This window comes from Podarcis tiliguerta, assembly GCF_965153285.1.
Source record: "Podarcis tiliguerta genome assembly, chromosome: 7".
Lineage (NCBI taxonomy): Eukaryota > Metazoa > Chordata > Lepidosauria > Squamata > Lacertidae > Podarcis > Podarcis tiliguerta.
In genome coordinates, this window is record NC_139540.1 from 75,121,486 (window position 1) to 75,142,129 (window position 20,644).

The window sequence follows — 20,644 nt, forward strand, 5'->3', positions numbered from 1 at the left end:
TGCCGGGGTGGGCTCTTCAGATGTGCTGAAACCTGAAACAGGTTCCCAAACCCCATAGTGCCCTGATCAAAAATAGATATGGGAGTGCACACTTCGAAAATCCAGTGGCTGAACTCCCAAAATCCTGGGGTTCGTGCCATCATTGCGATGCATCGATTTTCCGCGACTTCCTGAATTGGTGTATTAGTGGAATTTTACCCATGGAATAGAAAAGTAGAAATCTGGAGCACACACTGCAGTATTAAAATATGCGCATGTGTGGCTTGCTGCAAAGCATTAAGACAGAAAGAAAGAGGTCTGGAGTTTTTCTGTTTGCAGTATATAGGCAGTGGGGCTTATTGTTGAAAACAATGTTCTATCAGGCCTCGTTCAGACTTCCTTTTGTGACCCATATCCAAGTGTTTTTTCTTTTTTTTGTCCCAGTGCTTTGCCTGGGAAAACCCATGTTTTACCTCTGAACTGGAGCAAACAGCAGTAAAATATGGGTTTTTCCTGGGGAAAGTGCTGGGACAAAAATAATAATAAAATTCATCAACAGAGCTTTAAAGCCTGGACTTGTAGCTGGAAAATGTGGTGCAAATGAGCCCTCTGTTAACCATGAACAACTTGTTATTATTCGTCCATCAGAAGACCATCAGTTTTTGTTTTGCTTCCTGTATTTTGATCATATCCAACTTTTCTTTTCTCCAGTTGCAACAAGAGGCAGCATTCTCTATTTCCTGATAACAGAGATGAGTATGGTCAATGTCATGTATCAGACTTCACTCCGACAGTTCTTGGGCCTGTTTGACCTTTCCCTTGCTAGGTAACTATGACAAATGAGATCTTTCCCTTTCTGAGGATTGGTATTGTTATAAGAAAAACTGATCCCTTTCCCTTATGGGGTATTCCGAAGCCTGTATAGAGTCCTTAAGTGGGTTTCCTATCGGTAGGAGAAAACAGGCCTGTTATGTACTGAAGTTCTCACCCTGGGCCAGCAGGGGGATACTGTAGATAGTTATGCAAATGAAGGATCGAAAGTGACGTTCAGTGATTGGCTAGTTACAGAAAATGGTTACTGTTGCATTCTAGTGGAGCTCTATATAAGCAGGCTGACTGAGCTCCTCAGTTCAGTTCTGTTCCAGCTTACAAATAAAGAGCTGCTTTGGAACAATTGCTGTGTCGTCTGAGATGTTCGCCCACAACTTAACAAGGCCAACCAGAGTATATTGAGAAGCAAAGTGGTTAGTAAGCGTGATCTTTATTAAAGGAACTGTTGCAACAGGGTCCCCACTCACCACACACAGTGGGAGACGAACCCTGAAAAATTGTGTGCAAGCCCTTATATAGACTTTTGAAATGGCCCACCCTGTAGCCCAAGGTAAATGTAAAGGGAACCCTAACAATTAGGTCCAGTCGTGACTGACTCTGGGGTTGTGACGCTCATCTCGCTTTACTGGCCGAGGGAGCCGGCGTACAGCTTCCGGGTCATGTGGCCAGCATGACTAAGCCGCTTCTGGCGAACCAGAGCAGTGCATGGAAACGCCGTTTACCTTCCCGCCTTACCTTATCTACTTGCACTTTGATGTGCTTTTGAACTGCTAGCTTGGCAGGAGCAGGGACCAAGCAACGGGGATTCGAACCGCCATCCTTCTGATCAGCAAGTCCTAGGCTCTGTGGTTTAACCCACAGTGCCACCCGCGTCCCAGTAGCCCCCCAAAAACATCATACATACATCACAGAAGGAGGCGGTCTACAGCAGAAATCCTGGCTGCCAGGATACCTAATAATGGTTGCTGACTGCATTACCTGGGCAGCCTGGCCATTCTTTTGTGATGTTTAATACTTTAGTTCCCGAGTCCAGGTCACAGGCTCACCCTATTCATGCACAAATGCACCCTAAAGGCAGGATTTGCAAGCAAAAAGACAGTGGGAAGGCTTTCCCCCATTTGCCTCCCTTACTGCAGAGGAATATTTGAGGTCATTGGGAGAGTCAGAATGGCTCCAGGATTGCTCTCCCATACTATTTCAGACTCGTGGTTCATATATTTAGATATGTGTGCATTTATGAATATTTATTCTGTATCTGAGACCTTAGAATTCTCATAACAGTATATAATCAGATGGCCAGACTGTTTTCAAGGAGTTGGACATGATGCAAGGAAGCCAGCATCGTTTGGAGTGTTCCTTCATTCACTTTGCCCCACTGTTTTCATTTGTCAAACAGGTTTGGCATGTTGTGGACATTGCACAAAAAACTTAGCAAATCCATTTGACCAGAAATGACAGCAGGATAGGGAAAACAGTGCACAAACCGTGATCCATAACGGCACTATCATTTGTCTTAACTGTCTGAAGATCTAGAGTCTTTGTTTTCGCTTGATGACTGTTTCCCCTGTGTTCGCGTTTGCCATTGAATGGGCAAAGTAACCGAATGCTGTCATTATGGTGCAATCCTTTTTGTATTGATTTCCACACAATTTCTCAGTTTAAGTAAATTCCTGATTGCATCTGCTAAGCTTCCCCGCGCTATCCCTCTCAAGGGCTGGAGTCTTCTCCCAGTGTTTGTCTCCAAACCATTGTGAGCTTGGGAGAGATAGTGAGCAATGTAATGAAAGGAAACAGAAATCCTACTCAGAAAACAAAAATCCTCTTAAGCTGTGTACTGACATCAGAAGCTTAAAGCTGCGTTCAAGGGCTTGAGCTTCCGTTGTTTAAGATGCGGAAATCACTTCAGAGGCAACTGAATAATATGTCGTCCACAGAGATTAGGGGACCCTGGTTAACCAGAAGCGATTTGTCTATAAAGGGCAAAATAACTGCTTGCCCTTAGCTTATTTGTCCATATGATCAGCAGGCAGACACACAGTAATGTGTGTGATGGTCCTGTTACTGGCTCTTGAGTTTACCTTTGAGGCATGTGTTTCCAGCTGCGTTGGAAGGAACCAGTGGGTCAATAGCAGTCGGTTTCGCAGTGGGGTGACTTGGTTAGATAGAACTCTGTCTTCATAAGCTTCTCACCTGTGCCAGGTTTTCTTAAAAATAAAATAAAAATCAGGTGGAACAGATAAGGATAAAGATTAGTATCTTTATCCTTATCTGTTCTGCCTGAGTTCAGTATTTGCAGCCAAAATACTATGCCCTTCCATCTGTTGATAAAGTAGCTTAGCTCCCTTACTAGGTCCAAAGGTAAAAGGTAAAGGACCCCTGGATGGTTAAGTCCAGTCAAAGGCGACTATGAGGTTGCGGCGCTCATCTCGCTTTCAGGCCGAGGGAGCCGGTGTTTGTCCACAGACAGCTTTCCAGGTCATATGGCCAGCATGACTAAACCACTTCTGGCACAATGGGACACCATGACAGAAACCAGAGCGCACGGAAATGCTGTTTATCTTCCCACCTCAGCAGTAGCTATTTATCTACTTGCACTGGTGTGCTTTTGAACTGCTAGGTTGGCAGGAGCTGGGACAGAGCAACGGGAGCTCACCCCGTCACAGGGATTTGAACCGCTGACCTTCTGATCGGCAAGCCCAAGAGACTCAGTGGTTTAGACCACAGAGCCACCCACATGGTCATAGTAAGTAGTAAGCTTAGCTCCCTTACTAGGCCTAGTGTAGTAAGAGTTCTGTTGGATCATGGTGACTGAGCAGGTTATATGTCAATTTGGCCACTGTGACTGCCTGTTTCTGCACAAGTTGGGGCTTATGAAGTGCAGCTTTGAAAATGCTTTCTTTTCAGAAGAAAAAGCTTTCTAAAACCTCACCAATGGCACTACATTACGCTTTCATTCTCTCCTTTCCCCACTTTCTTTTGAACAGGTCTGTCAAGAGCCCCATTACGAGCAAGAGAATAGCAAATATCATTGAGCACATGACCTATGAAGTATATAAGTACGCTGCACGAGGGCTTTACGAGGAGCACAAGTTCCTGTTCACATTGCTCCTCACCTTGAAGATTGACTTACAGCGGGGCAAAGTGAAGCACGAGGAGTTCTTGACCCTGATTAAAGGTCAGAGCTACTGCATAAAATGTGCAACTTACTGTGTTCCAATCCGCTGCAAATGTTCCAATTCTGCATGCAACGTGGCAGGCAACCTGTTGCTCTCCAGATTTCGTTAGACTACAACTCCCACCAGCCTCAGCCTGTGCTAGGAATGGATGTCATGGGAGTTGTAGTCTGGCAACATCTGGAGGACTACAGGGCCGCCATCTCTGCAGTAGGGGATATGGAGAATGCCAGTATGCCGGTGTAGGCCTCTACACAAAGTCCAACACAAGTTGGCCCCTTATCTCTCTCGCCCTGACCTAGCCACTGTGATCCACGCGACGGTCACCTCCAGACTGGATTATTGTAACTCGCTCTACGTGGGGCTGCCCTTGAGACTGACCCAGAAACTCCAGCGGGTGCAGAATGCCGCGGCGAGACTCCTTATGGGGTCTTTGCTGCGAGATCACATTCATCCGGTACTATACCAGCTGCACTGGCTCCCGGTGGAGTACAGGATCAGGTTTAAGGTGCTGGTTTTAACCTTTAAAACCCTATATGGCCTAGGACCCTCGTACCTACGGGACCGCCTCTCCTGGTATGCCCCACAGAGGAACCTACGGTCTGCAAATAAAAACATCCTGAAGGTCCCAGGCCTCAGAGAGGTTAGGCTGGCCTCAACTAGAGCCAGGGCTTTCTCGGCTGCGGCTCCAATCTGGTGGAACGCTCTGTCACAAGAGACTAGGGCCCTGCGGGACCTGACATCTTTCTGCAAGGCCTGCAGGACAGAGTTGTTCCACCAGGCCTTTGGTCAGGGCCCAGCCTGACTCCCTCCTCTGGCAACCTGCACAGAATTTTGCTTAACGGTTGCCATTAATTTGATTTTAATTAATTTTTATAATGAAATGTTTTTAGAATGTTGGATTATTTGATTGTTTGATTATTTGATTGTTGTTAGCCGCCCTGAGCCCGGCTTCAGCTGGGGAGGGCGGGATATAAATAAAATTTATTATTATTATTATTATTATTATTATTATTATTATTATTATTATGAGGTACAGGTGAGGCAATTGTGCCATGGGAAGTCGGCAGTGCAGTCACAGCGCATCCACCATGAATAGAATTTTAAATATCTGACTTTATATATTTAGCAGCTCTTTTCAACTGGTTTTTGCTGTAATGTCTTTTTTCAGGTGGTGCTTCTTTAGATCTGAAAGCTTGTCCACCTAAACCGGCTAAGTGGATCCTGGATATGACTTGGCTGAACTTGGTGGAGCTCAGTAAACTGAGACAATTTTCAGACGTTCTTGACCAAGTAGGTGATTGACAGGAGGCAAGGATTAAGCAGTGTGACACGTTTCGTTCTCTTGAAGGATTCTGTAGATATTTCAATGTCACATGCCTTTTACGCTTCAGAGGAACTGCTGATGTGAACCAAGAAAAGTGAAGTCCAAGTCTGCCTCAAAATGTATTTTCCATCTGACTGGCAGGTGTTAAGACAATCATGTTGGAAGGCCTCAATCTCCATGCTGAACAGATGTTTTGGAAGCAGATTTTCTGTTTCTGGTGGACCATTTTCAAAAGAAGGGAATTCCAAAATTGTGGGACCACTACTGAAAAGGTCCTCCTGCAAATAGAAACTAGTCTTATCTTCCACGATGGTGGCAACCATAAAAACATTTACAGATCCCAAGCCCAGGGATGAATATTTGGAAGAAGACATTCCTTCAGATATCCGAGGCCCTGGCTGTAAAGTCCAAGGTTATACAGCTCCTTAAATTTAGCTCAAAAACTAACTGGTACCCAATGAAGCTCTTGAAGCATTGATGCAATATGCTCATGAGGCTTGCGTAAGACAAAAGCCATACAGTCACACTTGGGACCAAGTGAAGTTTCTGAGGTGTCTTCAAGAGTGGTAATGCACAAAGCGCATTACAGTGGTCAAGCTGAGATGCTGCCATTAGCATGGACATTTCCTAGAAAGGGACATCCCTAGTCCACCATTAAGATATCTGAAACTAAAAAAAAATATATTGCTATCTATGATATTTAATAAACATATTCCCGTATTTGTGCTTAATAGATCTCACGGACAGAAAAACAGTGGAAAATCTGGTTTGATAAGGAGAAACCAGAAGAAGAACTTGTTCCCAGTGGTTATGACCAAGCTCTGGACTGTTTCAGACGCCTCCTCCTCATAAGGTCTTGGTGTCCTGATAGAACAATAGCTCAGGTAGGCCAAAAGCTTTGACTAGGATGGGAATAGAATGCCGGCAGGTGGGGGCTCAATGCAGTTCTAAAGTGAGCATTATAAGCGGAGAGATCCTTACATGTCAAAGCTCTTGCAGTCCAACACAGTAGGAATCTTTCCCATTCCCAACAGCACCTCTCTTACCTGCTGATGCTCCAAAAATGCCCGCCCACCAATACCCTGTGTTACCAGGGAGACATGAAGATGGGAACCTGTGTTTCTTGAGATATATAGTTGTATCCACAGGTTGATGTCCCGTAAGAACTGAAAACTTGGTATGAAAATCGGTGTGGGAAAACTGGTGCACCTCTCCTTTTCTTTTCCACTAGGCTAGGAAGTACATTATGGATACCATGGGGGAGAAATATGCAGAAGGGGTCATCTTAGATTTGGAGAAGACTTGGGAAGAATCCGATCCTCGCACTCCTCTCATCTGCTTCCTTTCCATGGGCTCCGATCCCACTGATTTCATCATTGCTCTGGGGAAAAGGCTGAAGATTGAGACACGCTATGTGTCCATGGGCCAGGGGCAAGAGGTTCATGCCCGCAAACTTCTGCAGCAAACTATGGCACACGTGAGACAAATTCTCTACTTTCTTTTAGGGCAGATCAATCTTTGAATTTCCCCAGGATTTTATTGGTCATCAACATGGGTTAGACGAGGCATATTTGGCAGCTGATCCATGCAGAATTGGTTCCTACATTTCATCCTAGAAGGTCAAAATAGGATTATTTGTAATCGGGAACACACAAAGGCCAGAGCTATGGTTACAGAGACCTTGCGCCACCAACAGAAACAGCTTCACACCACCTTCTCCTGGTAATGTCTAGTAAACTTGAGACATGATGCTGTGTGAGATTCCTCAGAATTAAGTCCCATTGTGTTTGAGGGGCTTACTTCCTAGTTAGAATGGTAGCCTACAATGGGAGGCATGATGTTACGATGTGGTGAGTTTCCCTACTCTCATGGCCGCTTACGAAGTGGGACAAGGAATTGACAAATGCACATTACAAGTGGGAGAATGGGAAATAGTGTGGGCTTGCTGCTTTCATTCACGTGCTCACAGTAATGCAGGGGTGGGAACCTTTTCCCAACCAGATATCAAGAAGAACTTTCTGAAGGTAAGCTGTTTGACAGTGGAACAGGCTCCCTCAGAGAGTAGCGGACTCTTCTTCAATGGAGTTTTTAAATTAGATGTTGAATGGCCAGATTGGTACTCATGCACTTGCTATAATGTCTAGATTGAGTAGGTTGCTGATGCCTTGAATGGGCTGGGCATAATCTCATCACGTGACAGGATCATACCCAATCCATTCAGGTCATCAGCAACCGATCAAAGCTGCTCTTCAGGTAAGACCAATTGTTCTTTTCTAAGACTAGATATATTCACATGAGTTACCCTCACCAGTGACAATGGAATTGCCAGCTTTGGTAGGAGAGAGGAATTTCAACAGGAAAAACCAAGACCAGGCATAGGCAAACTCGGCCCTCTGGCTGTTTTGGGACTACAATTCCCATCATCCCTGACCACTGGTCCTGTTAGCTAGGGATAATGGGAGCTGTAGTCCCAAAACAGCTGGAGGGCCGAGTTTGAGGAAGCCTGACCAAGACTATAAACTCTGTTGCTATTTGTACTGTTGTTTGTAGAGACATACATTTGTGTGCTGCCTATGTTAGGTTGAAAAGTCAGCTGGTTGTTCATCTACAAGCCTTTTGTTTGAATTAATTCCCCGTCCCCCAAATAAAGCTAATTGCCTCTAATTGAACAGTATATTTTTTCAAGAACAGAATCTACATGGTAAGAGTTTGAACCTCCACCCTGATTGGGGAGAAAGAGGTTTGAGGCTGAGCTTGGTTGGGCTTGGTCTACATCTGTATGAGGATGGAGAGCAAGAAAAGGATGCACATTGGCATTGAAAAGAATTAGGACAGCATTGCATGCATATGAACTGTAGTACAGTGGTACCTCAAGTTACAGTCGCTTCAGGTTACAGACGCTTCAGGTTACAGACTCCGCTAATCCAGAAATAGTACCTTGGGTTAAGAGCTTTGCTTCAGGATGAGAACAGAGATCACACAGCAGCGGTGTGGTGGCAGCGCAAGGCCCCATTAGCTAAAGTGTTGCTTCAGGTTAAGAACAGTTTCAGGTTAAGAACGGACCTCTGGAACGAATTAAATTCTTAACCCGAAATGAATATCAAATCAAGTTTCTTCAATGATTTCCCTTTCTTAGGGTGGATGGGCGCTTTTGCAGAATTGTCACCTGGGTCTTGACTTTATGGATGAGTTGATGGACACGATTGTTGAAACAGAAAATGTTCACGAGGCCTTCCGCCTGTGGATGACTACGGAGGTCCACAAGCATTTCCCCATCACCCTTCTACAGATGTCTATAAAATTCACCAATGAGCCTCCCCAAGGACTCAAAGCTGGCCTGAAGAGAACCTATGGAGGTGAGGGACTTGCTTTCCCCTCTTCCCTTTAGTTATGCCCAAGTATCTCTGGCATTCCACCCCCCAGTAGCTTTTAATAGGGGCATCATGAGTGATCAGTTCCTACAAGGAATTATACCCTGTGCATATATTTAAATATTTAGTCTGGGTCCTTAGAAGACACAGTGGTGTATATTATTTTTGTACAAGTGTTTGTCATATGGAAGTATTTGAAGAAATGGAATAGGACTAACAAATGTAGCTGTAGGAAACAAAATGTGAGTACCTTGCTATAATATAGTCCTCTTATAATGCACTATAAAAACTAAAGCTCCTAATTTATCTCAGTAATGCTGAGCAAATGATCACCCATCTGCTACTATGAAAGGTGTAACTATTTAACATTTTTGTAAGCTTACCACATGCCATTTTTGCATCAAATTGCCATTCAAGTCCCACAGTACAACTTTCTCCTTTATGTGCGTGCCAGTTAAGATCCATGCATTTGGGTTTGAGTTCATTATTCCATAATAAATGTGTTCATCTTGAAGGTGGCACATGACTCTTCATGGTATGTTGCTGCATGAGACTAACATGGCCACTCCTCTGGTGTTATGGATATTATCTGGAAGTGTCTTTGTAACAGGTGTGAGTCAGGATCTGTTGGATATCAGCAACATGGTTCAGTGGAAACCAATGCTGTATGCTGTAGCCTTCCTACACTCCACGGTCCAGGAAAGGAGGAAATTTGGACCTCTGGGATGGAACATTCCTTACGAGTTCAACCAAGCTGATTTCAATGCCACAGTACAGTTTGTTCAGAACCATTTGGATGACATGGACATCAAAAAGGTACTTGCCTCCGCAGTTTAGCGACTTAGGCGGTATTTGAAATTGTGTGGACAATCAATTTGTTGTTTCAGCAAATGGATTCTTTCTTGTACGTCCGTGTATAAGTTGATCAGTGGTGACCTATGGCACATGGGCCTAACTAGGTCTGTCACACCTTTGAGGGCCAATCACAGCCACATTTATATCTGCCTCGTGTCATACGACACCGGGTGCATGTGGTTGCAAAGGAAGAATTGGGAGAGAATGTGCACCCAGTTCTTTCCTCGTGGTCAAAATCTAGCACCTTTTGAATTTGGTGCATTTACCATCACCTTTAAAATTTAGATTAAAGGCCCATTAACTTTGATGTGCAGAGTGGAGACTTCTTCTTCTTATTATTTATTGAATTTATATACCGCTCTATACGGGGAGGTCTTGGGGCGGTTCACAGAGTAAAATCAAAATATAAAAGCACAAAATACATAATCAAAATAAAAACAACAACCCAATAACTGCCCCACCCCAAAAAAACACATTTTAAAAGGGCTCAAGAACCTCACAACATTTAAAGTAAGACAATTAACAAACTTGGAGAAGAGCCACTCATCAGAAAGGCTATGGTCCCAGAAATATCTGCAGCAATATTTATTGGCAACCAAATTGGCCGGACGCCTTCCTGATACAGAGACAAAAATTGCTTTGAAATAAGAGTGGGAGGGGGGGGGGATAGCTTTGGTTGTTGAGCAGATGTAATACTAGAGTTTCATCTCCCGCAAAATGACGGAGATCAGATTATGTAGGGTGAAGAAGCAGGTGTTGAGGAGTTGGGAGATGGATTGAGGAAGTGATCTGACTGCAATGGTTTGAGTTTGACTCTCAGAAGTATCGGAATTTTCAAAATCAGCATACAGTGGTATCTCGCAAGACAAATGCCTCGGAAGACGAAAAACTCGCAAGACGAAAGAGTTTTTCGTTTTCTGAGTTGCTTCGCAAGACGGATTTCCCTATGGGCTTGCTTAGCAAGACGAAACGTCTTGTGCCTTTTTTAAAAAACCGCCAATGCATTCCTATGGGAAACCGTCAATACACAGCGGTGCTTCGCAAGACGAAAAAACTCGCAGAACGAAAAAACTCGCAGAACGAATTAATTTCGTCTTGCGAGGCACCAATGTATTTATATCCATCAATATATAGATACACACACACATTTTTAGTGTACTTGTGCATGAAATCATGTCGCACCCTTTTTTGTTTTTCTTTCAGGGTGTGTCTTGGAATACTGTTCGCTACATGATAGGGGAGATTCAGTATGGTGGCCGAGTTACGGATGACTACGACAAAAGGCTGCTCAACACGTTTGCTAAAGTCTGGTTCAGTGAAAACATGTTTGGCCAGGACTTCTCCTTCTACAAAGGTTACAGCATACCCAAGTGTGCTGTGCTGGACCAGTATCTTCAGTATATACAGGTTTGTATAGTTAGCAGCGATTTCTCAAAAGGAAAACCGAAGAGAGGCTCTGTCGGAATTTGCTTTCTCTCCTTTGTGAGGCCATTCTACTGCTTCACTTGCTTTTTAATTTAGTTTCCCGTAGGAAAATTCTGTTTCCCATAGGTGGGAAAGCTGAGGACATACACAAGGGTGTCTCAAATATAAAGGACTCTATGCCTAGATGTAGAGATGGGTGGAATTTGTTATTAGTGGGCAGATACAAATTTGTACTGCTGATCAGGAAGTCACCAATTTGAATCTTGCCTGTGTCATGATTCACTATGTGGGATGCGGGTGGCGCTGTGGTCTAAACCACTGAGCCTCTTGGGCTTGCCGACCAGAAGGTCGGTGGTTCGAATCCCCGTGATGGGGTGAGCTCTGTCCTAGCTTCTGCCAACCTAGCAGTTCGAAAGCACGCCAGTGCAAGTAGATAAATAGGTACCACTGCGGCGGGGAGGTAAATGGCAATTCTGTGCGCTCTGGTTTCCGTCATGATGTCCTGTTGTACCATAAGCGGTTTAGTCATGCTGGCCACATGACCCGGAAAGCTGTCTGTGGACAAACGACAGCTCCCTCAGCCTGAAAGCAAGATGAGCGCCGCAACCCCATAATTTTCTTTGACTAAGGTTACCAGACGTCCCCGTTTCCCGGGGACAGTCCCTGGATTTACAAATCAGTCCCCATACAAAATCCATTGAAGTTGAAAAGTGTCCCCGGATTCATTTTTTAAAAATCTGGTAACAGAAGATGACTGGACTTAACCATCCAGGGGTTCTTTACTATGTGGTCTTAGGCAAGCTACTCTCTCAGCCTCAACCCCTTCTGTAGTAGGGGTGAGGAGGGGATAAACTGACATACTTTGTAGGATTGCTATAAAGATTACAAATAAATAGTGCAAGTAGGGCCTTTTGAATGTTTGAAAGTGTTATACAGATGTTAAGTACTATTAAGTACTATTTCCATTCCAAGATGGCAGCGCGTTCATAATCTGTGGCTCTGAGCTCCCAATACCTCACCTACTCACGCACAAAACTGGTAAACATCGGGCTCACAAAAAAAAATAGAGATAACTAGAGAGTTTCAAAGATCCACTGTATAGCAAACTGCATAGTAAGACCTCCAGGATCTCTATGGATTGTCGAGGGAGGGGGAAGTGGCAAAAGAAGCGAAAGAGAAAAGAGCGAAAGCAAAAACGTGGTTGCAGAGCTGGTCTGTTAACCCGGCTTCAAAAAAGACCCACGAGAGCAGCACTGCCAAGCGTCTTCCTGACCAACACCTGATCTCTCGTCCACAAAATTGACGAACAACAGTTGTTGATGGCAGCAAACAAGCTTCTTTGTGAAAGCTGTGCGGTAATTATTACAGAAACTTGGCTACATTCAGCAGTACCGGATGCGGCAGTTGAGCTGATAAATCGAATAATTTATCGCTCTGATAGAAACAGTGATTCTGGTAAAGCTAGGGGCGGAGGAGTCTGTATTTACATACACAATGGTTGGTGCGTTAACAGCAAAGTAGCTTACAAGTATTGCTCCCCAGATCTAGAATTGATGGCAGTTACATGTCGGCCATTTTATTTGCCTAGAGAAGTAACTGTCATAATTATTATAGCTGTTTATATTCCATCCGATGCTAAGCTATATGACGTCATCTCTGAGCAGCAGCAAATCCACCCAAAGGGCGCCCTGGTTGTGGCAGGGGACTTCGATCAAGCCTGCCTAAAGACGGTTTTTCCTAAGTTTGAACAGTTTGTGAAATTTCTGACTAGAGGACAGAATATTCTAGATCTCGCGTACTCCAATTTGAAACAGGCATACAGGGCAATCCCCTTCCGCCACTTAGGCTCATCCGACCAGTCTTCAGTATAAAAACAGTTAGAATTTGGCCAGAGGGTGCTCTTAGTCAGCTCCAGGATTGTTTTGAGAGCACTGATTGGAGCGTGTTTGAACATCAAGATCTGCATAGATACACAGATGCTATACTCTCCTATATTAAAGTGTGCATCGATAATGTAACATCGCAGAGATGCATTAGACTCTATGGGAACTGTAAACCATGGATGACTGCTGAAGTAAGAGGACTCCTGAAAATCCAGGATTCTGCCTTTAAGACAGAGAATATAGACATATACAGAGAGGTGAGAATAAATATCAAAAAATGGCATTAAGGCAGCAAAACAACAGTATAAGCTTAAGGTGGAAAATTATTTCGCTGGTGACATCATGAAACAAGTGTGGCAACGACTGCAGCACCTAACCAACTACAAGGGCAATACAAGGAACATGGTTAAGACTGATGCCTCATTGGCAGAGGAACTGAACATCTTCTTTGCTCAGGGTGCGGTTGGTTGGGTTTTATCTTCTAGGGATAATTACCCTATCAAACATTCACCTCTTCCCCATACCATTCTGACCCAAGAGTCCTGGCCCAGGGATGACTTGTTATTGAGGAGACCTTACCTCTCTATGGGGGAGGCTAGTATGGGGTCTGGGATTCCCACTATTGAAGGGCTAGGGAAGAATGGCGGTGGGGCTAAATATCACTATTGGCGAAGGGTTTTGAGATGCAGTGATGCTCGAACCCCTTCCAATCTATGCCCCGTCCCAAGGGACAAGGGTAGGGTGAGCAGGGATTACCCACGTCCATCATTGTCTTGTGCAATGCCAGGTCCATATGCAACAAAACCGCCACCATGCGTGCCTTTTTTGTCTCGCAGGGGATTGACCTGGCTTGCGTGACAGAGACCTGGATATGGGAAGGCGAAGTAATCTCCCTACATGAGATAACACCTCCAGGTTTCTCTGTCCTCCATCAATCGCGAACTGTGGGTCCGGGGGGAGGTGTAGCATTGTTAATCCGGGATTGCTTTTTCAGGGCTCTGCCACCACCGGCGATCTCCGGCATTGAATGTGTTGGTCTCGTGTGGGGCACCAAGGAGAACTTGGCTGTCTGGCTAGTGTACCGACCACCTAGCGCACCGGCAGCCACCCTGTCAGACCTGCTGGAGGTGGCAGCAGGCTGGGCCTTGGAGTTTCCAAACCTTTTGGTTTTGGGAGACTTCAACGTCCATGCCAATGCCGCCCCCTCCTCACAGGCTCTGGACCTAGTGACTTCCATGGCAACACTGGGGCTCTCCATCAAGCAGGCCACACGCTGGATTTGATCTTTGGTGCTGGCATAGATGTGATCATGCTCCCCCCTGTGGAAGTGCCATGGTCTGATCACTACGCTCTGAAAGCCAAGATTGACTTCCCGCTCCTCCCCTGCTCGGGTGGTGAGCTCGCCCGCGAATACTGATGGATCCTGATAGAGGGAACCCTGCTCCTCCTGGCGACTCATTAGATGACCTTGTTGAGGACTGGAATAACCAGCTCTTGGCGGCCATCGATGAGATTGCGCCTAAGTGGCCTCTGCAACCCCGTTGAAACCAGGCCCCTTGGTTTACCGAGGAGCTCCGGAAAATGAAGCGGGATCTCAGATGGCTAGAGCGAGTATGACGACCTTGTTTTTTCTACAAAGATGACATTCCTCTTCTATTTGAAAGCAAAGGGTGGAAAATCTGGTTCATATTGAAAACCTATTCTACACACACACACACACACTGGCCACATATTTTCGTAAAGACTGCATTTCTTAATCTTCTGGACTTTACCTTTACATTTAACCACCTAGGGTTTGCCCGCTTATGATACACCAGAGGTCTTTGGGTTGCACCCCAATGCTGACATTACTTACCAGAGCAAACTTGCAAAAGATGTGTTGGACACCATCCTCAGCATCCAACCCAAAGACAGCTCCAGTGGAGGAGGTGAGACCAGAGAGGCTGTGGTTGCTCGACTGGCTGATGATATGGTGGAGAAACTTCCTCCCGACTACATTCCATTTGAGGTAGGTGTCTAAAATCAGCTGGGTTTTGCTTTCTCTGCAGACGTGCCCAGTTGAAAGAAAGCCTTTCTATTCTGGGTTTGGGTTATTTTACATTAAAAAATCCAGCTGCTGATATGGTCTAAGAGAAAATTATACAGTGGTACCTCGCAAGACGAATGCCTCGCAAGATGAAAAACTTGCAAGACGAAAGAGTTTTTTGTTTTTTGAGTTGCTTCGCAAGACGAATTTCCCTATGGGCTTGCTTCGCAAGACGAAAATGTCTTGCGCCTTTTTCTTAAAACCATCAATGCATTCCTATGGGAAACCGTCAATGCATTTCCTATGGGAAACCGTCAATGCATTTCCTATGGGAAACCGTGCTTCGCAAGACGAAAAATTCACAAGATGAAAAAACTCGCAGAACGAATTAATTTCGTCTTGCGAGGCACCACTGTATATCGATGGTATCTAACACCGAGTAAATTGGCAAAAATGTATAAATCAAAATCAAATACGTGTTGGAAATGTAAAGGGAAAGAAGGTTCTTTTTATCATATGTGGTGGTCTTGTAGTAAGGTTAAAGCTTACTGGGAAATGATATATAATGAAATGAAAAGGATGTTAAAAATAACCTTTGTAAAAAAACAACATTCATAAGCTTTTCTTTGGGGAGTTATAGTGACAGAACTACCTAAACTGTATAGAAACTTATTCATGTATAGAAAACTTATGGAATATGCAGAAATGGCTTACTGGAAGAATAAGAAATCATGATAACACACACACACACACACACACACACACACACACACACACGTGAATGGAAATGGTATACAGTATTGAATATTTACAGAAAAATTGTAAACAGATAAGAACATTGGCAGGATTATTGTAAGAACCTGCAGCTTCATAAGAGTATATTTAAAGAAGATGAATAAATGAGCAATTTAAGTTAATTTGGATATGCAGAAGATATTAAAAATAAATTGAAGGACCCGCAGAAAGAGAGGGAAGGAAGTCAAGCTTTGAAATGTCAAAATGATTATAAAACCAGTGAAATGTATAAACTTGAAAAGTATAGATATGTTTTTCAAAAATAAAATAAAATAAATCCAGCTGCTGAGGAATGAGTTGTGGCTGCAAAATGTGTCAGGTTCAAAGAGGGGATGAAAATGTGGTTCATGCACCCAGTACTATCCTGCTTGCCTCTCCCTGCCTCCCCTTCTACTCAATTAAAACTTATCTAAGTTAGTACAGAAGCTGTTTACAACTCCTGGCAGCTTGCTGTATCCTGTGTTCTCATCTCAGGTAAAGGAAAGGCTGCAGCAAATGGGCCCATTCCAGCCTATGAACATCTTCCTGCGACAGGAGATCGATAGAATGCAGAGGATTATTGCTCTGGTGCGGAACACTCTGACAGACCTCAAACTTGCCATTGATGGGACCATCATCATGAGCGAGAACCTCAGAGATGCTTTGGATTGTATGTACGATGCAAGGATTCCTGAACGCTGGAGGAAGGTTGGTGGTACTATTTCCTTCACTGGGAAAAGTTTTTTGTGTTAGATCATCAGTCTTCGGCACTAAATATGCTGTATTTAGTCATCATGTGCTCCAGAGCATCTAAACATGCACACACTTCTGAAATGGACTCTTTATGACTGACTTTATGACTCATTTTGCCCTACCTGAAGAGGAAGAGGAGTTTGGATTTGATATCCCGCTTTATCACTACCCAAAGGAGTCTCAAAGCGGCTAACATTCTCCTTTCCCTTCCTCCCCCACAACAAATGCTCTGTGAGGTGAGTGGGGCTGAGAGACTTCAATGAAGTGTGACTGGCCCAAGGTCACCCAGCAGCTGCATGTGGAGGAGCGGGGAAGCGAACCCAGTTCCCCAGATTACGAGTCCACTGCTCTTAACCACTACACCACACTGGACAGCATGGTTGTACCTTATGCAGTGCCGGATTTATGTATAAGTTAAACAAGCTATAGCTTAGGGCCCCACTCTCTTGGGCCCCCCCCCAAAAAAAAAATTAAAGGAAAAAAACACCTGGATGTACATTTCCAAAATATAAGATAAAAAAAAACAAATAAAATAAAACCTACATATAGCAACAGTGTTTTGTGTTGTGTAGGCTCCTATGATGTTCATTGTATTTCAGTTCAACAATTACTTTGATAAAATACATATTTTGTTATGTGCAAATGGCTTTAGATACCTATTAGGTCCATAAATTACCATATAGAATACATTCAACGCAAAAAACAGTGACAATTTGTTGTTGACAAAGGACAGCGGGACATATAAAGGGCCCCATTACCTTCAGTAGCTGTGTGCCTCATCAAACCTAAATCTGTCCCTGATCTTATGCCACTCTGGTAACGTTTGAATCCTAGATCACATGGGAGGGATGGTAAAATGTGATTTCCCCCTCCCCCACATTGTTCCTGTCAGATCAATTCAGTGTCTGTAGAGTCTACAGCAGGAAGGTAAAACCTGAAGTTGCTAGACTATATTTCCAATTGGCCAAGTTGACTGGAGCTAATGGTGTTCAACAACATCTGAAGAGTTACATGTTCCCAATCCCTGGTCTACAACAATTTTTTAAAATGCACTTAACACATGGACAGCACAATCTTATAAATCCACTTGGGCCTAATTCTCAAAGAGGTGGTAAATCTTTTTCTGGACTGTACCGCTTTAGACTACAGGTGAGATCTCACATGACTTAATGTTCCTCCATACAGGGAGAAAGATCCAAACCTAGCTGTCCTTCCTGACAGCTTGTTTTCTATGTAGTTGCACAAAACAAATGAAATACCATGAAAATCCCTGAAACGAGAAGTAATCGACTAGAAATATTATCTTACGCAATTAAACTAAGTAACAAAAATAAAACAGTTTAAGGAAAAAATTAGAAAAACCTAGAATTGAACAAAGCCTTAATGGGATGCCGGCTACAAACCTTGTTTCACTGAACTATTCAGTTTCCTCAGAAGGAAATAGAGGAAACATAAACCTTAAATGATTTTAAACAAACTCAAGAACAGGGTTGAAACGCTCCCCTGAGATTACAAAAAAGGTTTGAAAACCTAAATGGCAAGTTTTAGACACAGCCCTATTTAAAGAAAGCCAAGCAGTTGAGGACTCGGCTGTGAAAACTCTAGTATTGCCTTTCCAAAAAGGTTTTTAAAAACCTACCGTATTTTTCACTCCATAAGGTGCACCTGATGATAAGGCGCACCTAGTTTCTAGAGGGGGAATTCAAGAAAAAAAATATTATTTAAAGGGAGCGCTGAGCAGAGCCTGTATGCATTCCAGGCTTTTCCGCAGAAGCCCACAGAAGCCGCACGCTCTTTAAAGGGGCTGCGCGGCTTCTACTGGCTTTTTTACAAGGTGGGAGAAAGGACTGATGCGGCCAGTCAGTCCCTTCTCCCTCCTGAGGAAAAGCCTGCAAGAGCTGCACGGAGCTTGTGTGCGGCTCCAGTGGCGTAGCGTGGGTTGTCAGCACCCGGGGAAAGGCAAGTAATTTGCGCCCCCTAACCTGGAGCAAGGCAAGTAATTTGCGCCCCCCCCCACTGCACTGTCCCTCCCCCAGATAGTCCCTCGCTCTCTCTCCGCACCGCACCACACGCCTGGCACCCTCCCCTCCACAGTGGGCGGCGACCCGGCGGCTCGGATCGGATTCGCACAGCCAGCACTGCAGTGAGAGAGAGTGAGTGAGCCAGGTAGGGGCAGAGAGCTGCGAGTGCGAGCGCGCCGCCCCCCCAGATGTTGCGCTAGGTGCTGCCGGCCCCCCCTGCACCCCCCACGCTACGCCACTGTGCGGCTCTTGGGGGCTTTCCCCACCTGCCTCCCCCCTGCATTTGCTCCATAGGATGCACATTTCCCCTTGCTTTTTAGGAGGGAAAAAGTGCGTCCTATGGAGCGAAAAATACGGTACATAGCACAAATTCAAAGAAAGGAATACAAGATAAGCTGTTTTAGATTTTAAACAAACTCAAGAACAGGTCTGAAATGCTCCTTTGGTCTAGATGTGACTGCTGATGTTAAAGACATTTCAAATTTGAAGTGGTACCACCCTGACACAACTTTCTGCTCTTGATGATTTGGTCTGCAAAGTTGTGTTGCAAACGGAATGGGGGACCTGTGGGCCTCCACTTATTGAGAGACTACAACTCCCAATTGTCCCCTAACATAAGTTGTATGAGGTAGGACTGATGCAAGCTGTAATCAGACAATATTTGGAGGGTCACAGGTCCCTTATCCCCTTGTTTGTTAGAGGTTTGGTGAGAAGTAGGCCTTGGAATCTAAATTCTATGATCATCTTTTGGGACATGGCTGTGGCCTTTACATCATCAAAACATTGCTTTGTCTCTCTTTCTAGGCATCTTGGGCTTCCAGCACTCTTGGATTTTGGTTTACTGAACTTCTTGAACGAAATCGGCAGTTTCACTGTTGGATTTTTGAAGGGCGACCAAACTGCTTTTGGATGACAGGGTTTTTCAACCCACAAGGATTTTTAACTGCAATGAGACAGGTTATAGAAAGCCTTTAAAATATCTTTTGTGTGTGTGTGTGTGTGTGTGTGTGTGTGTGCATTTTTCATGTTCATGTTTTTCTTACCATCTGAAATGGATAGTAACAGAAATAATATCTGTTCCTATGGAAAGAATTGCTTTTGCCTCCTGAAAGCATATGGTATCCCCCAAGGAATTCTGGGAAGTGTGGTTATACCCCACATTATGGATGGATCTGTCAATATCAGTTTTCTGTTTCTCATGTGTCCATTCTTTAAATCAGTTCTGCACAGTTTGCAGCAAACTGCGATTTGGTTTTTTTTAAAAAAAGATCGGTATGAAAATTCTTCAGCATTTTAACATAAAAATTTCTCACAAACAAATATTTGTATGCAGTTTTGACTAATGTACACATTTTTTCAAACAATTTATCCTAATATAATGGCTGCTTACCTCTCTCCACGGTGAGCGGCGGTTGTGGTCCGCCGCATCCCCACCTTTCCCCGTGGAGCCTTGCCATTTTCCCAGCAGCTGTTGCCACCCCTCCACAATTCAAATTGCCCTATCCATGGCAGCCTGGGGGGTGGGGTTTGGGGGAGCAGACCTGAGGAACTCAGTCTTCCCTCAGGTCCACTCCCTGGGCATAAAAGTAGGCTGAAGCTGCCCACAGCAATGCAGTTGGCAAGGAGAGAAGCATTCCATTCTGTTGTGACTGTTATTCCAGTAACTGTCATTTTTAACTGCATTCTGCTTCTGTCTGTGTGTTTGTGAGAGAAGGAGAAGGGCTTCTGAGAGAGGCATCTCAGGATACTGCTGAGGGCAGTGTTGTGAAACAAGACAGTGAAACAGACAGAGGAAGATCCCTAAATGTTAATAGGGAAAAACCTGTGCAGGGTCTTTCTGTAAGGAACAAAGAGAGTGTTGCTGAGGTGAAAGTAAACAATCTTTCATAAGAAGCTGTAAGACGCGAGTGAGGTAAAACTCTGGTGTAAGTCTTAACACAGTTTTGTTTATAAGTCTTAAGTAAGAAGACTTCAATCTACAATTCAAGCGAGAATATACCCATGCTGGAATAAGCACGAGATTGCAAATATATTTTTTCAGTTAGATGCTTATGAAAGTAAAGTCATTTTGAATACAAAGAGCCTGGACATTATTATAGTCTTTCCAAAGAAGCTATCAACTAGAAGAGTTATTTAGCTTCCCAGCTGTAAGCTACTCTGCTATCTTGCATATAATCAAAATTTATTTATATAATCTATACATAACACTTTGTAGATTGCTGGACT

At 44.2% G+C, this 20,644-nt stretch overlaps 1 protein-coding gene across 1 annotated transcript in view; it reads left to right on the forward strand.

The window, feature by feature from the left end:
• DNAH5 (dynein axonemal heavy chain 5) overlaps positions 1-20,644 on the forward strand; it is a 159,857-nt gene that overhangs the window by 130,192 nt on the left and 9,021 nt on the right. Inside the window, exons 67-77 of the mRNA XM_083449239.1 lie at positions 691-805; positions 3,795-3,985; positions 5,155-5,276; positions 6,045-6,194; positions 6,542-6,787; positions 8,447-8,666; positions 9,292-9,497; positions 10,740-10,943; positions 14,637-14,852; positions 16,140-16,352; positions 19,223-19,375. Coding sequence (XP_083305365.1) covers positions 691-805; positions 3,795-3,985; positions 5,155-5,276; positions 6,045-6,194; positions 6,542-6,787; positions 8,447-8,666; positions 9,292-9,497; positions 10,740-10,943; positions 14,637-14,852; positions 16,140-16,352; positions 19,223-19,375 — 2,036 coding nt within the window. The remainder of the gene's footprint in view (positions 1-690; positions 806-3,794; positions 3,986-5,154; positions 5,277-6,044; positions 6,195-6,541; positions 6,788-8,446; positions 8,667-9,291; positions 9,498-10,739; positions 10,944-14,636; positions 14,853-16,139; positions 16,353-19,222; positions 19,376-20,644) is intronic.